The 16,658-nt window shown below is 40.2% G+C and overlaps 1 protein-coding gene across 12 annotated transcripts in view; it reads right to left on the reverse strand.

Moving 5' to 3' along the window:
- Nucleotides 1-16,658, reverse strand: part of PTPN20 (protein tyrosine phosphatase non-receptor type 20) — a 109,675-nt gene that overhangs the window by 38,759 nt on the left and 54,258 nt on the right. For 11 of the 12 annotated variants that reach the window (XR_009212842.1, XM_058436464.1, XM_058436465.1 and 8 more), the window contains one exon: nucleotides 14,345-14,435. Coding sequence is in view for 10 of the 12 variants with exons in the window: in XM_058436464.1 (XP_058292447.1) it covers nucleotides 14,345-14,435 (91 nt within the window). In the remaining 2 variants the exon portion in view is untranslated. Of the gene's footprint in view, nucleotides 1-14,344; nucleotides 14,436-16,658 lie in introns of those variants that run through there. The other variant, XM_058436473.1, reaches the window with a different exon arrangement.

The raw sequence follows: 16,658 nt of genomic DNA on the forward strand, positions 1-16,658 counted from the left end.
GACTCTGATTCTGTTTTTTTTTTTTTTTCACAGCAGCATTATTTATAATTGTAAAAACTAGAAATAATCCAAATGTCTATCAGCTGGGGAATAAACAAAATGGCCTACCAATACAATTTTTCTATTATGGATCATGCTTTGATGATATATTTTCAGGTGTTTTTTTCTAGAAATTTATAGTTTTGTTCTTATATTTAGATCTTATGCTCCATCTGGTTAATTTTTTTCATTATTATTATACTTTAGGTTTTAGGGTACATGTGCACAATGTGCAGGTTTGTTACATATGTATCCATGTGCCCTGTTGTTTTGCTGCACCCATTAACTCATCATTTAGCATTAGGTATATCTCCTAATGCTGTCCCTCCCTCCCCCACCCCACAACAGTCCCCGGAGTGTGATGTTCCCCTTCCTGTGTCCATGAGTTCTCATTGTTCAATTCCCACCTATGAGTGAGAACATGTGGTGTTTGGTTTTTTGTCCTTGCGATAGTTTACTGAGAATGATGTTTTCCAGTTTCATCCATGTCCCTACAAAGGACATGAACTCATCATTTTTTATGGCTGCATAGTATTCCATGGTGTATATATGCCACATTTTCTTAATCCAGTCTATCGTTGTTGGACATTTGGGTTGGTTCCAACTCTTTGCTATTGTGAATAGTGCCACAATAAACATACGTGTGCATGTGTCTTTATAGCAGCATGATTTATAGTCCTTTGGGTATATACCCAGTAATGGGATGGCTGGGTCAAATGGTATTTCTAGTTCTAGATCCCTGAGGAATCGCCATACTGACTTCCACAATGGTTGAACTAGTTTACAGTCTCACCAACAGTGTAAAAGTGTTCCTATTTCTCCACATCCTCTCCAGCACCTGTTGTTTCCTGACTTTTTAATGATGGCCATTCTAACTGGTGTGAGACGGTATCTCACTGTGGTTTTGATTTGCATTTCTCTGATGGCCAGTGATGATGAGCATTTTTCATGTGTTTTTTGGCTGCATAAATGTCTTCTTTTGAGAAGTATCTGTTCACGTCCTTCACCCACTTTTTGATGGGGTTGTTTGTTTTTTTCTTGTAAATTTATTTGAGTTCATTGTAGATTCTGGATATTAGCCCTTTGTCAGATGAGTAGGTTGCAAAAATTTTCTCCCATTCTGTAGCTTGCCTGTTCACTCTGATGGTAGTTTCTTTTGCTGTGCAGAAGCTCTTTAGTTTAATTAGATCCCATTTGTCAATTTTGGCTTTTGTTGCCATTGCTTTTGGTGTTTTAGACATGAAGTCCTTACCCATGCCTATGTCCTGAATGGTATTGCCTAGGTTTTCTTGTAGGATTTTAATGGTTTTAGGTCTAACATTTAAGTCTTTAATCCATCTTGAATTAATTTTTGTATAAGGTGTAAGGAAGGGATCCAGTTTCAGCTTTCTACATATGGCTAGCCAGTTTTCCCAGCACCATTTATTAAATAGGGAATCCTTTCCCCATTGCTTGTTTTTGTCAGGTTTGTCAAAGATCAGATGGTTGTAGATATGCGGCATTATTTCTGAGGGCTCTGTTCTGTTCCATTGATCTATGTCTCTGTTGTGGTACCAGTACCATGCTGTTCTGGTTACTGTAGGCTTGTAGTATAGTTTGAAGTCAGGTAGCGTGATGCCTCCAGCTTTGTTCTTTTGGCTTAGGATTGACTTGGCGATGCGGGCTCTTTTTTGGTTCCATATGAACTTTAAAGTAGTTTTTTCCAATTCTGTGAAGAAAGTCATTGGTAGCTTGATGGGGATGACATTGAATCTATAAATTACGTTGGGCAGTATGCCCATTTTCACGATATTGATTCTTCCAACCCATGAGCGTGGAATGTTCTTCCATTTGTTTGTATCCTCTTTTATTTCATTGAGCAGTGGTTTGTAGTTCTCCTTGAAGAGGTCCTTCACATCCCTTGTAAGTTGGATTCCTTGGTATTTGATTCTCTTTGAAGCAATTGTGAATGGGAGTTCACTTATGATTTGGCTCTCTGTTTGTCTGTGATTGGTGTACAGGAATGCTTGTGATTTTTGTACATTGATTTTGTATCCTGAGACTTTGCTGAAGTTGCTAATCAGCTTAAGGAGATTTTGGGCTGAGAAGATGGGGTTTTCTAGATATACAATCATGTCATCTGCAAACAGGGACAATTTGACTTCCTCTTTTCCTAATTGAATACCCTTTATTTCCTTCTCCTGCCTGATTGCCCTGGCCAGAACTTCCAGCACTATGTTGAATAGGAGTGGTGAGAGGGGGCATCCCTGTCTTGTGCCAGTTTTCAAAGGGAATGCTTCCAGTTTTTGCCCATTCAGTATGATATTGGCTGTGGGTTTGTCGTAGATAGCTCTTATTATTTTGAGATACGTCCCATCAATACCTAATTTATTGAGAGTTTTTAGCATGAAGGGTTGTTGAATTTTGTCAAAGGCCTTTTCTGCATCTATTGAGATAATCATGTGGTTTTTGTCTTTGGTTCTGTTTATATGCTGGATTACATTTATTGATTTGCGTATGTTGAACCAGCCTTGAATCCAGGGATGAAGCCCACTTGATCATGGTGTATAAGCTTTTTGATGTGCTGCTGGATTCGGTTTGCCAGTATTTTATTGAGGATTTTTACATCAATGTTCATCAAGGATATTGGTCTGAAATTCTGTTTTTTGGTTATGTCTCTGCCAGGCTTTGGTATCAGGATGATGCTGGCCTCATAAAATGTGTTACAGAGGATTCCCTCTTTTTCTATCGATTGGAATAGTTTCAGAAGGAATGGTACCAGTTCCTCCTTGTACCTCTGGTAGAATTCGGCTGTGAATCCATCAGGTCCTGGGCTCTTTTTCATTGGTAAGCTATTGATTATTGCCACAATTTCAGAGCCTGTTATTGGTCTATTCAGAGATTCAACTTCTTCCTGGTTTAGTCTTGGGAGGGTGTATTTGTCGAGGAATTTATCCATTTCTTCTAGATTTTCTAGTTTATTTGCATAGAGGTGTTTGTAGTATTCTCTGACGGTAGATTGTATTTCTGTGGGATTGGTGGTGATATCCCCTTTTTCATTTTTTATTGCATCTATTTGATTCTTCTCTCTTTTCTTCTTTATTAGTCTTGCTAGTGGTCTATCAATTTTGTTGATCTTTCAAAAAACCAGCTCCTGGATTCATTAATTTTTTGAAGGGTTTTTTGTGTCTCTATTTCCTTCAGTTCTGCTCTGATTTTAGTTATTTCTAGCCTTCTGCTAGCTTTTGAATGTGTTTGCTCTTGCTTTTCTAGTTCTTTTAATTGTGATGTTAGGGTGTCAATTTTGGATCTTTCCTGCTTTCTCTTGTGGGCATTTAGTGCTATAAATTTCCCTCTACACACTGCTTTGAATGTGTCCCAGAGATTCTGGTATGTTGTGTCTTTGTTATCATTGGTTTCAAAGAACATCTTTATTTCTGCCTTCATTTCATCATGTACCCAGTAGTCATTCAGGAGCAGGTTGTTCAGTTTCCATGTAGTTGAGCAGTTTTGAGTGAGTTTCTTAATCCTGAGTTCTAGTTTGATTGCACTGTGGTCTGAGAGACAGTTTGTTATAATTTCTGTTCTTTTACATTTGCTGAGGAGAGCTTTACTTCCAACTATGTGGTCAGTTTTGGAATAGGTGTGGTGTGGTGCTGAAAAAAATGTATATTCTGTTGATTTGGGGTAGAGAGTTCTGTAGATGTCTATTAGGTCCACTTCGTGCTGAGCTGAGTTCAATTCCTGTATATCCTTGTTAACTTTCTGTCTTGTTGATCTGTCTAATGTTGACAGTGGGGTGTTAAAATCTCCCATTATTGTTGTGTGGGAGTTTAAGTCCCTTTGTAGGCCACTCAGGACTTGCTTTATGAATCTGGGTGCTCCTGTGTTGGGTGCATATATATTTAGGATAGTTAGCTCTTCTTGTTGAATTGATCCCTTTACCATTATGTAATAGCCTTCTTTGTCTCTTTTGATCTTTGTTGGTTTAAAGTATATTTTATCAGAGACTAGGATTGCAACCCCTGCCTTTTTTTGTTTTCCATTTGCTTGATAGATCTTCCTCCATCCCTTTATTTTGAGTCTATGTGTGTCTCTGCACGTGAGATGGGCTTCCTGAATACAGCACACTGATGGGGCCTGACTCCTTATCCAGTTTGCCAGTCTGTGTCTTTTAATTGGAGCATTTAGCCCATTTACATTTAACGTTAATGTTGTTATGTGTGAATCTGATCCTGTCATTATGATGTTAGTTGGTTATTTTGCTTGTTAGTTGATGCAGTTTCTTCCTAGCCTTGATGGTCTTTACAATTTGGCATGTTTTTGCAGTGGTTGGTACCAGTTGTTCCTTTCCATGTTTAGTGCTTCCTTCAGGAGCTCTTTTAGGGCAGGCCTGGTGGTGACAAAATCACTCAGCGTTTGCTTGTCTGTAAAGTATTTTATTTCTCCTTCACTTATGAAGCTTAGTTTGGCTGGATATGAAATTCCGGGTTGAAAATTCTTTTCTTTAAGAATGTTGAATATTGGCCCCCACTCTCTTCTGGCTTGTAGAGTTTCTGCCGAGAGATCAGCTGTTAGTCTGATGGGCTTCCCTTTGTGGGTAACCCAACCTTTCTCTCTGGCTGCCCTTAACATTTTTTCCTTCATTTCAACTTTGGTGAATCTGACAATGATGTGTCTTGGAGTTGCTCTTCTCGAGGAGTATCTTTGTGGCATTCTCTGTATTTCCTGAATTTGAATGTTGGCCTGCCTTGCTAGATTGGGGAAGTTCTCCTGGATAATATCTTGCAGAGTGTTTTCCAACTTGCTTCCATTCTCCTCGTCATTTTCAGGTACACCAATCAGATGTAGGTTTGGTCTTTTCACATAGTCCCAAATTTCTTGGAGGCTTTGTTCGTTTCTTTTTATTCTTTTTTCTCTAAACTTCCCTTCTCGCTTCATTTCATTCATTTCATCTTCCATCACTGTTACCCTTTCTTCCAGTTGATCGCATCGGCTCCCGAGGCTTCTGCAATCTTCGCGTAGTTCTCGATACTTGGCTTTCAGCTCCATCAGCTCCTTTAAGCCCTTCTCTCCATTGATTATTCTAGTTATCCATCTGTCTAATTTTTTTTCAAAGTTTTTAACTTCTTTGCTATTGTTTTGAATTTCCTTCCATAGCTCAGAGTAGTTTGATCGTCTGAAGCCTTCTTCTCTCAACTTGTCAGTCATTCTCCGTCCAGCTTTGTTCCATCGCTGGTGAGGAACTGCGTTCCTTTGGAGGAGGCGAGGTGCTCTGCTTTTTAGCGTTTCCAGTTTTTTTGCTCTGTTTTTTCCCCATCTTTGTGGTTTTATCTACTTTTGGTCTTTGATGATGGTGATGTACAGATGGGTTTTTGGTGTGGATGTCCTTTCTGTTTGTTAGTTTTCCTTCTACCAGACAGGACCCTCAGCTGCAGGTCTGTTGGAGTTTGCAAGAGGTCCACTCCAGACCCTGTTTGGCTGGGTGTCAGCAGCGGTGGCTGCAGAACAGCAGATTTTCGTGAGACCACAAATTCAGCTGTCTGATAGTTCCTCTGGAAGTTTTGTCTCAGAGGAGTATCCGGCCGAAGTGAGGTGTCAGTCTGTCCCTACTGGGGGGTGCCTGAGGTACCGGGTTCATCTCACTAGGGAGTGCCAAACAGTGGGTGCAGGACTGTCAGTGCAGTGCACTGTGCGCGAGCCGAAGCAGGGTGACGCATTGCCTCACTCGGGAAGTGCAAGGGGTCAGGGAGTTCCCTTTCCTAGTCAAAGAAAGGGGTAACAGACGGCACCTGGAAAATCGGGCCAGTCCCACCCTAATATTGCGCTTTTCCAACGGGCCTGGAAAACGGCACACCAGGAGATTGTGTCCCACACCTGGCTCAGAGGGCCCTATGCCCACAGAGTCTCGCTGATTGCTAGCACAGCAGTCTGAGATCAAACTGCAAGGTGGCAGCGAGGCTGGGGGAGGGGCGCCCGCCATTGCCCAGGCTTGCTTAGGTAAACAAAGCAGCCAGGAAGCTCGAACTGGGTGGAGCCCACCACAGCCCAAGGAGGCCTGCCTGCCTCTGTAGGCTCCACCTCTGGGGGCAGGGCACAAACAAAAATTCAGCAGGAACCTCTGCAGACTTAAATGTCCCTGTTTGACTGACAGCTTTGAAGAGAGTAGTGGTTCTCCCAGCACACAGCTAGAGATCTGAGAACGGACAGACTGCCTCCTAAAGTGGGTCCCTGACCTCCGAGTAGACTCTGATTCTTAAAGAAACAAAACAGCTGGGTGTGGTGGCTCCCGCTTGTAATCCCAGCACTTTGGGAGGCCGAGGTGGGCGGATCACCTGAGGTCAGGAGTTCGGGACCAGCCTGACCAACACAGAGAAAACCTATCTCTACTAAAAATACAAAATTAGCCGGGTGTGGTGGCACATGCCTGTAATCCCAGCTACTCGGGAGGCCAAGGCAGGAAAATCGCTTGAACCCAGGAGGCAGAGGTTGAGGTGAGCTGAGACTGTGCTGCTGCACTCCAGCCTGGGCAACAGCAAGACTCCATCTCAAAAGGGGAAAAAAAAAAGTTTTCTTGAAATAGAAAACAAAACAATGGACAATAAATACAGTGGTGGTTAGGCCTGGGTTTGAATCCCAGCTCTCTCTCCTATTTGCAGTGTGAATGTGAGAAAATTACTTAATCTCTTTTAGCCTTTCTGTAAAACAAGGACACTAACATACTGACACCTCAGAGGTAGGCTGTTGTGGGGATTAAATATTACTACCTATAACAGACTTAAATTAGTAATAAGCAATAGTAATAAACATATTAGTGTTACTACTACTACTATTACTATTAGTGGGTGGTAGTAACAGAGACAAACATACAGCAACCTCAAGAAGTACAGAAAGAAGCTTGTTAAATCTCTGCCTTAAAGAGCTTGTTTTCCCATCTATCTACATTATAACGCTGAAGTGTATGAAAATTTTTTAGAAGTGTAATATAACTTTTGCACTCACAAACCACCTTTTTAACAGTTTATGGAGGTATAACTGTCATACATGTGCACCCATGAGACCACCACCACAATAAAGATAATTAAACATCTCCATCAGTGCAAAACTATCCCCATGCCTCTTTATAATCTATCCTTCTTGCTCTCATCTTTCCCCAAGGCAACCACTGATAAGTTCTGTCAATACAAATTAGTTTAAATTTTCTAACATTTTACATACGTGGAAGCATACAGTATATTAGTTTTCTAGGTTTGAAATTTATTTTCACATTCTGGAGGCTGGATGTTTGTCCTCTCCAAACCTTATGTTGAAAACTGATCCCCAACATTGGAAGTGGGGCCTAATGGGAGGTTTTGAGTCATGGAGACAAATCACTCATGAATAGATTGATGCCCTTCCTCGGGGTTGACTGAGTTCTCACTCTATTCACTGCTGCAAAAACTGATTATTAAAAAGGACCAGGCACCTCTCTCTTTCCCTCTTGTGTCCTCTTTCACCATGTAATCTCTGCACATCCTGATTCCACTTCACCTTCTACCATGAGTGGAAGCAGCCTGAGGCCCTCACTAGAGGCCCAATCTTGAACCTTCCAGCCAGCAGAACTGGGAGCTTAACCTCTTTTATTTATAAATTAACCAGCCTCAAGTATTCCTTTATAGCAATACAAAATGGACTAAGAGAATTAGTACTGAGAATTGGGGTGTTGCTATAAAGATACCTGAAAATGTGGAAGCAGTTTTGGAACTGGGCGATGAGCGGAGGCTGGAAGTGTGTGGAAGGCTCAGAAAAAGACAAGAATATGAAGGAGTGCCTGAAAAAAGTGCCCAAAGGCACTTCAGAAATATTTGGGGTCACCCCTTCCCTAATAGGCCCCAAGGCCTTTTGAGGACAGACCTGGAGCACCACAGCCCTTGGCCACCTCCGGATGCTGCTCCCCACATCCTGGCTGCTCTGGCTCCAGCAATGGGTCAAATGGCCCCAGGTAGGGTTTGGGCCACTGCTCCTGAGGGGCCAAGTGGTAAGCCTTCGTGGCATTCGTGTGGTGTTAAGTCTGCAGGCATCCAGAATGCAAGGGACATGGAGGCTTGGCAGCTTTAACCTAAATTTCAGATACTATCTCAAAAAGCCTGGGAGAGCAGGCAGATGCCTATTGCAGGGGTGGAGCCACCACAGAGAGCCCCTACCAAGGCAATCTTTAGTGGAAATGTTGGGTTGGAGTTTCCTTAGAGTCCCCACCGGGGCAACTCTTAGTGGAGCCACAAAGGTGCTGGAACCCCACAATAGCAGAACTATCCACAGCATTCCACCTCAGCCTGAAAAAGCTGCAGCATTATTACAACCCATGGAAGCAGCCAGTGGTCTACGCCCAGCAAAGCTATGGGGGGAAGGGCTACTCAAGGCCTTGGGAGCCCACCCCACACACCACTGTGACCAATATGCAGGAGATGGAGTCAAAGGAGATTATTTTGGAGCTTTAAGATTTAATGTATGCCCTGCTGTGTTTTGGACTTGCATGGGGCCTATTATCCCTTTCTTTTGACCAATTTTTCCTTTTTGGAATGGAAATGTTTACCCAGTGCCTGTACCACCATTGTACCTTGGAGGTAAATAACCTCTTTGATTTTATAGGCTTACAACTGGAAAGAACTTACTTTGAGTCTCAGATGTGACTTTGAACTTTTAAGTTGGTGCTGAAACCAGTTGACTTTTAGGGACTATTGGGAAGGAATAATTGTATTTTGCAATGTGGTAAGAACATAAGTTTTAAAGGGCCAGGGGCAAAATGCTATGATTTAGATGTTTGGCCCTTCTAAACCTCATGTTGAAACTTGATTGCCAATGTTGGAAGTGGAGCCTAATGGGAGGTGTTTGAGTCACAAGGGCAGATCCCTCATTAATAGATTAATGGCATGAGTGAGCTCTCACTCTATTTGTTCTGCAAGAGCCTGGTACCTCCCCATTTCTCTCCTGCTTCCTCTCTCACCATGTGATCTCTGCATATGCTGGTTTTACTTCACTTTCCACCATGAGTGGAAGCAGCCTGTAGCTCTTACCAGATGCCCACTCTTGAACTTTCCGGTCTGCGGAACTATGAGCTAAATAAATCCCTTTCCTTTATAAATTATTCCTTTATAGGAACACAAACAAACTAAGACAAACATCAAGGTGGCAGCAGGCTTGGTTTTTCCTGAGGCCTCTCTCCTTGGCCTGCCAATGGCTGCCTTCTTTTTTTTTTGTTTGTTTTTTTTGTTTGTTTTTTTTGTTTGTTTTTTTTTTTTGAGACGGAGTCTCGCTCTGTCGCCCAGGGTGGAGTGCAGTGGCGCAATCTCGGCTCACTGCAAGCTCCGCCTCCCGGGTTCATGCCATTCTCCTGCCTCAGCCTCTCCGAGTAGCTGGGACTACAGGCGCCCGCCACCACGCCCGGCTAATTTTTTTTTTTGTATTTTTAGTAGAGACGAGGTTTCACCGTGGTCTCGATCTCCTGACCTCGTGATCCGCCCGCCTCGGCCTCCCAAAGTGCTGGGATAACAAGCGTGAGCCACCGCGCCCGGCCGGCTGCCTTCTTGCTGTGTCTTCACATGGACCTTTCTCTGTGTCTTCGGATCCCTGATGTCTCTTGTGTGTTCCAATTTCTTCTTTATATAAGGACACCCGATGGATTGGATTGGGCACACTCTAAGAGCCTCATTTTACATTAATTACCACTTTAAAGGCCCTATCTCCAAATCTGGTCACATTCTGAGGTACAAAGGGTTGGAACTTCAACATATGAATTTTGGGAGAATTTAATTTGGTTCATAACATACAGTATATACTCTTCTGACTGGCTTATTTCACTGAGTAAAATTATTTTAAGATTCACACATGTTGTTCAATGCATTGTTAGTCATTTTTTATTGCCTAGTTGCATTCTATTATGTAGACATACCACAATTTGTTTATTCACTCTCCCGTTGATGGACATTTGCACTGTTTCCAGTTTTTGGCTATTATAAGTAAAGCTGATATGAACATTAATATATGTCTTTATGCAGACGTATGCTTTAATTTCTCTTAGGTAAAACATATGAATAGAACTGCTAATCATATGGTAGGTATATGTTTATTAGAAACAAACTCCATTTCATTGCAGTGAGTGTAAAATGGCATCTCATTATGGTTTTAATTTGCATTTTCCTAATGATTTATAATGGTAAATATCATTTAATGCATTTATTTGCCAACCTTATATCTTCCTTGAGAAGTGTCTGCTCTAATTTTTTGCCCATTTAGTGTTGGGTTATTTGTCCTCTTCTTGATTTGTAGTAATTATACATTATAAATATAAGTTTTTTGTGAGATAAATGTTTTGCATGTATTTTTCTTCTAGCTTGTTGCTTTCCTTTTTGGTTTTATAATAATATGCCTTGAAGAGCAGGGTTTTTTTTTAAATTTGATGAAGTCCAAGTTATTTTTTTCTTTTACAATTTGAGGGTTTTGTGTCCTATTTAGGAAAAATTTGCCAAACCTAAGGGCAGTAACGTTTTCTCCTATGGTTTCTTTCAGAAGTTTTATGTTTTTAATTCTAATGATAGGTCTATAATCTATTTTGAGTTAATTTTTATATAAGTTGTGAGGTAAGAATCCAAGTTCATTTTTGGTACATGAATATGCAACTGTCCAGATGATTTGTTGAAAGATTATCCCTTCCTTATTGTCTTGCATTAAGTTTAGATATTATCATCTTCTCTGTTCTTCTCACATGATCGTACAGAACACTCAATGAGAAGTATGTAAACATGCTCTGAAAAGTGAGAAGCTAACAGAAATCTAAGTCACTACCTTTATTAGTTCTGAGTAGGTCCCTGATAGACAAGTAACAGAAAAAGTATTAGGCCAGGAGTTGGAGAACATGTGTGACTCACTCTTTTATTAGCCTTCAAAATGCTTTGTAAGTTGTGAAATGGTAAAGAAATGGAAGATATTGTCTTTATACCTAAAAATTCCTATACTACATAATAAAGGCCACTCTTGCTTGACATGATGGTACAGGGCCATAAATATGACCACGCAAGTTGAAACCATGCAAAAGGATCTTTTTTTTTTTTTTTTTTTTTTTGTTGAGACGGAGTCTCGTTCTGTCGCCCGGGCTGGAGTGCAATGGTGCTATCTCGGCTCAGCTCACTGCAAGCTCCGTCTCCTGGGTTCACACCATTCTCCTGCCTCAGCCTCCTGAGTAGCTGGGACTACAGGCGCCTGCCACCATGCCCAGCCAATTTTTTTGTATTTTTAGTAGAGACAGGGTTTCACTGTGTTAGCCAGGATGGTCTCGATCTCCTGACCTCGTGATCTGCCTGCCTCGGCCTCCCAAAGTCATTCATGTCGGTAAGTACCCCCTCCACAGGTGCTTTAGGCTGCAGCTCCAGAGTCTTTTGAGCAGTAGCAGTGTCAGCATGTCCCTGGTCAGCTAGTTCTTCTATAACTCCATTCAAATTTCATTTCCAACATTATCACTTTTTGTTTCTTTATTGCAGTTTCATCTCTCTCAGCCAAATCTCTCTCTTGATTATATATTTTGGTAAAAGGTCATAGGGGTTTACCATTGAGAGAAAAGGAGACAACACAATCTCATGCTTTGCTGTGTGTGAACTGAATAAGAGGCTCACAGTTACCTATCACTGACATATTTCGAAAGAAGTAACATTTATTAGTCATTGGTCATGATGCACATCTGTTATTTACATAGGGACTTGTGGACTAAAGTGCTAGCAAAGACGCTTACTACTTTAGGCAATTACTTGCAGTGAATATATTGTGGTAACTAAAATGTGAATTGTATTGTTGTGGGACTGGTGTTATTTAGCTAAACACAGTAAATGATATTTGAGCATACTGGGGCCATGCAAAGTGAAGGCTCCCTATATTTGCAGTGTTCAAAGATGTGTGAATTCATCTATTTAGTGTTCTCAGCATTTGAAGATGACAAATAAATTACTTCTTTAGTTTTCTTGATACGAGTCTTCAGGAACCTTTTCTATAAAACCAAGAAATGTGTGATTAAAAAAACCAAAGAGCTTTCTATGATGGCCACTTAAGTTGGCTGAGTTTCAGATTAGATTACACTGTGTTATGAGGTAGATGTACCAATGGGCCTTTAAATAGAATATGGTTGAACTATAGTTTCTTTTCTTTTGTGAAAAGCCGAAAGTTTAACATAACTTCCCTTACTTTAATGATTTAACATTATTTTTATTATCTTTGAATTTCTTAGTTGTAACTCTTTTGATATCCAGAATAAAAACTTCAAGTCAGATCAAATATTATATGTACCCTCTATTGTAAAATGAGCTTCTTACAATCCCGAGAGGATAATTTTTAAGGCATGTTTGCTTTTAGTCTCCTTGAGGGAAAACTGCACATGCAGGAATAGAAATTATAAAATTTGGACCTTTGACATTTTGGAGAAGCAACAAATTATTAGCATTATTTATTAAAGTGTCTAATCATGGTTCATTACTCTGATTTCAGAAGTATTCATCAATGCACTTCTCCACACTCTCCCCACAGAAGATAACAGAATAGATTATTTTAACCATGTTGGAAATGTATTTGTTTTTTATAATCATAAAGTTAGTTTCAATTTTAATAAACCAACTATGAAGGTATTTATCTAGTGACAGCAGTCACTGTGTTCCACTCTGGTTTTTATAATAACTATCTCAAGTCTAGTAGGAGAAACAAAAGTGAAAAATAATTAAAATATGGTTTGGTAGAAGGGGAGAGTGGTTACAAGATGATATGAGACTACTGGAAAAACACCAAACCTAGCTTTGAGGAAAATAAGAAAAGTCTATTGGAGCTGGTTAAGAAAAACAGCAGGGCCGGGCGCGGTGGCTCACGCCTGTAATCCCAGCACTTTTGGAGGCCGAGGCGGGCGGATCACGAGGTCAGGAGATCGAGACCACGGTGAAACCCTGTCTCTACTAAAAATACAAAAAATTAGCCAGGCACAGTGGTGGGCGCCTGTAGTCCCAGCTACTCGGGAGGTTGAGGCAGGAGAATGGCGTGAACCCAGGAGGCGGAGCTTGCAGTGAGCCAAGATTGCGCCACTGCACTCCAGCCTGGGCGACAAAGAGGGACTCCGTCTCAAAAAAAAAAAAAGAAAAAAGAAAGACAGCAGGAACTGCCTCAGCAAAGAAGGGATCAGTAGTTCTTTCAAGAACTGCAGGTTAAGAGGCATAAAAACCAACAAACAAAAAACAAGAATTATGAATTCTAGATACCAAAAGAAGTTTTGTGGGAGAGCTAAGGCTAGAGAGGCAAACAGGTGAAATTCATATGCCATGTTAAACAACTGTGCCATGATAGTAACAAAGAGCCAAGAAAGAGCTTTAAAATAAGAGCTACATGTTCTGACTTGCATTTTAAGAAAATCTCAGTAGCTTTTGTGAGTGATCAGAAAGGGAAGCAGAAAGAAGACAGTAACCAGCTGAGAGGTAAAATGGGCTCAGTCTAAGTCAGCAGCAGTGGGAACTTAGAGATGGGGGAGGACCCCGGAGGTATTATGGAGGTAGAATCAACTGACTCCCTGTTTTCTGGTTTGAACTTGGTGATTACATAAGATATAGAATATAAGAAGAGGGTCAAGTTGGAGGAAGTAAAATAGTAAATTTAGTTTTGAAAAACTTTGACTTTGAAAGGAATATGAGTTATGGAATGAGATATCCTGCCTAAGATTAAAATTGCATTGTTTGTGTTTTGATTCTGCTCTTTGAATGGCCTGAGATGGATAACTCCTAAGAGTAACTGAGTGGGGAGGACAGAAGGTGGCACTACCCTCCCATCCAACACAGGGAAGCAATGTTAAGGCAATTAACATTGGAGACAATGTGGAGGCAATGAAAAGGCAGCCTCCTGTTGGAGAGCGGATTAATAGCTTTATTGTCCAGGACGAAGGATGCAAATAGCTCTTTTTTCGTGTGTCTAAACAAAATACCCAGAGAAGGTGGTTAAGGCTTCGGGTACCAAAAGTGGTGTATGACTCAGATTATTGGATTTTATGTTTTGGAAGGCTCATGCTCTGAGAAGCAGCAATATATGGGAACAAGGCTGAAGGACTGCTGTAAAGGACCCTGTGACAGTGGCTGAAGGATGTACCAGAAAACAGAGGACCTGACTCTCTCATATCTTGCACATATCTTATAATATGCCCAGATCACCCAGTGCTATGTACCAGAACTCTTTATCATGGTCACAGGCCAAAATGTCTCATACAAAAAGCCATACAGTGCCCTTTGCATTTTTCTAAATGTAAACAGGAAAATAATCAAAACCATTTTTAGCTTACATGGAAGAATATCTCGGTATCTGTTTTTTTCTCTGTTGCTTGGTTGATTCCCAGAGTTGAACTCACCAGGCAGATTCTTAAGTTCTAAAGCCTTTAAAAGGTTAAAAATAAATAAATAAATAAATAAATAAATAAATAAATTGTGTGTTTACTATAACCAATAAAAAAGAAAAAATATGCCTTTGTTTAATGCTCATGATCCTTAAACCCCTATATGACACGACCTGCTATTTAATGTGTTGTATGATAAGTGAAGCTAGATCCCCATTTAAAAAGTGCTATATAAAATATCTCAAGTTTCACACGCCAATCAATGAGTTGGTTAATAAGAAAATGTTAAACTTTCTGGAAATACTTTCCACTTGAACTTCATTTTGTTCTTCTTTCAAAAAAAAAAAAGGAAATACAGGCTATTCACTTCTCAGAACCTACCCACAGATCTATCATTTTATAAATAAAAATAACAAAATAACAACAACAAAAACATATAAACAAAAAATATATACAAACAGTCTCACAATTTATTCTTCCCCTTTGAAGAAATTATAGTTAGGATGCGAAGAATCCTTCCTTTCAAAAAATTTCTTTATCAAGTGTGAATTCAACAAACACTTATTAAGCATTTAGCAGGTACCTGGCCCTGTTTCAGATACTGGAATACAGAGATGAATTGGATAATGGCCTCATCCTTAAGGAGTGAACACAGTAGTTAGAGGACATGTAATCAAATACCACGTGACCAACGTACGGAGACACTAGTATAAATGACAGCACTAGATTGCACCTAAAAGTCAAGACAAAAAGCTCCTCAAGGGGAAATAGCCCTTGAACTGGGCCTTAGTGAGTCATTGGAAGTTAGCATATGAAAAACAGTGTGTACTTAGAAGGAAAGAGGAGAGAAGGTGAAGGGGTGGAAATAATGGAGGCATACGTGTCTCTTTGGGAAACTGTGACTAATATGGTAATAAGAACACAGAGCACATGATCTAGTCCAACAACAGACTAAAACTATAAACGATCTTGTTTCATATATAAATGAAATTAAGAGGTAGCTAGTCATACTTTATTAGCATATTTGTGGAGAAAGCCTGAGAATCTATACATTTTCAAAGCTCTGGGGTAACTCTTGTGTAGCCCACCTAGCAACCACTGCCATGAGGAACAAGGAGCCTGTGAAGGTTTTAAGTAGTACAATAAAATGATCAAGTCTTTCTGAAAATCAATTCTAAAATAAATCTGGAAAAATATCTGTAGGAAGAATGAGAAAAAATTCATTTATGAATGAATAATGATGGCACATGAGTCTCATTAGATGTTAAAAGATAATATGAAGCTATGCTAATGAACAGAACAATACCAATAAAGGAATAAGAAAATCAGTAGAAAAAGTCCAAGAATAAATTAAAATACATGTAAGGCTCTAGTATATGATAAAAGTGGCATTTTACACCACTCAAGAGAAGTTCCAGGAGACTCTTGGGACAACTGGATAGCTATATAATGCTGAGTCCCTATCAAACATCTTATACCAAATTAAATTCTAGCTGCATCAAAGATTTAAATGCTTAAAAAACCATAAACGTACTAGAAAAAAACATGAATTATTACAATCCTAGAGTAAAAGAAGCATTCCTAAAGAGCACAGAAAGCCCCAAACCCAGAAGCCCCAAAAGAAAAGACTGCCATATTTGACCACTAAAAATCAGCTATTTCTTCATGGTAAATAGGCATGTATGTGCACCTGTGTGTAACACAAACAGCAGCAGAAAAAATACTACGTGTAAGACACACAAAGGCATAATTTTTTCCTTAAAGAGTTAGTAATCAGCTAGGCGCGGTGGCTCACACCTGTAATCCCAGCACTTTGGGAGGCCGAGGTGGGCAGATCACCTTAGGTCAGGAGTCCAAGACCCGCCTGGCCAACATGGTGAAATCTTGTCTCTACTAAAAATACAAAAATTAGCCAGGTGTGGTGGCAGGTGCCTGTAATCCCAGCTACTTGGGAGGCTGAGGCAGGAGAATTGCTTGAACCCGGGAGGCGGAGGTTGCAGTGAGCCAAGATCGCACCATTGCACTCCAGCCTGGGGGACAAGAGCAAGACTCGTCTCAAAAAAAAAAAAGAGTTAGTAACCAATAAGAAAACAAAAAATAGAAAATGGGGCAAAGAATTGAAACTAGCAGTTCACTGAAAATACAAAAGGCTTAAAAACATATGGAAAGATATTCTTTTGTTCTCAAATAAATACCAATTAAATAATCAATAAGAAATAATTTGTCATTTAAGAGATGAGAAAAGATCCAAATAATTGATAGT

Source organism: Hylobates moloch, unplaced genomic scaffold (assembly GCF_009828535.3).
Source record: "Hylobates moloch isolate HMO894 unplaced genomic scaffold, HMol_V3 SCAFFOLD_3, whole genome shotgun sequence".
In the NCBI taxonomy this organism is placed as follows: Eukaryota; Metazoa; Chordata; class Mammalia; order Primates; family Hylobatidae; genus Hylobates; species Hylobates moloch.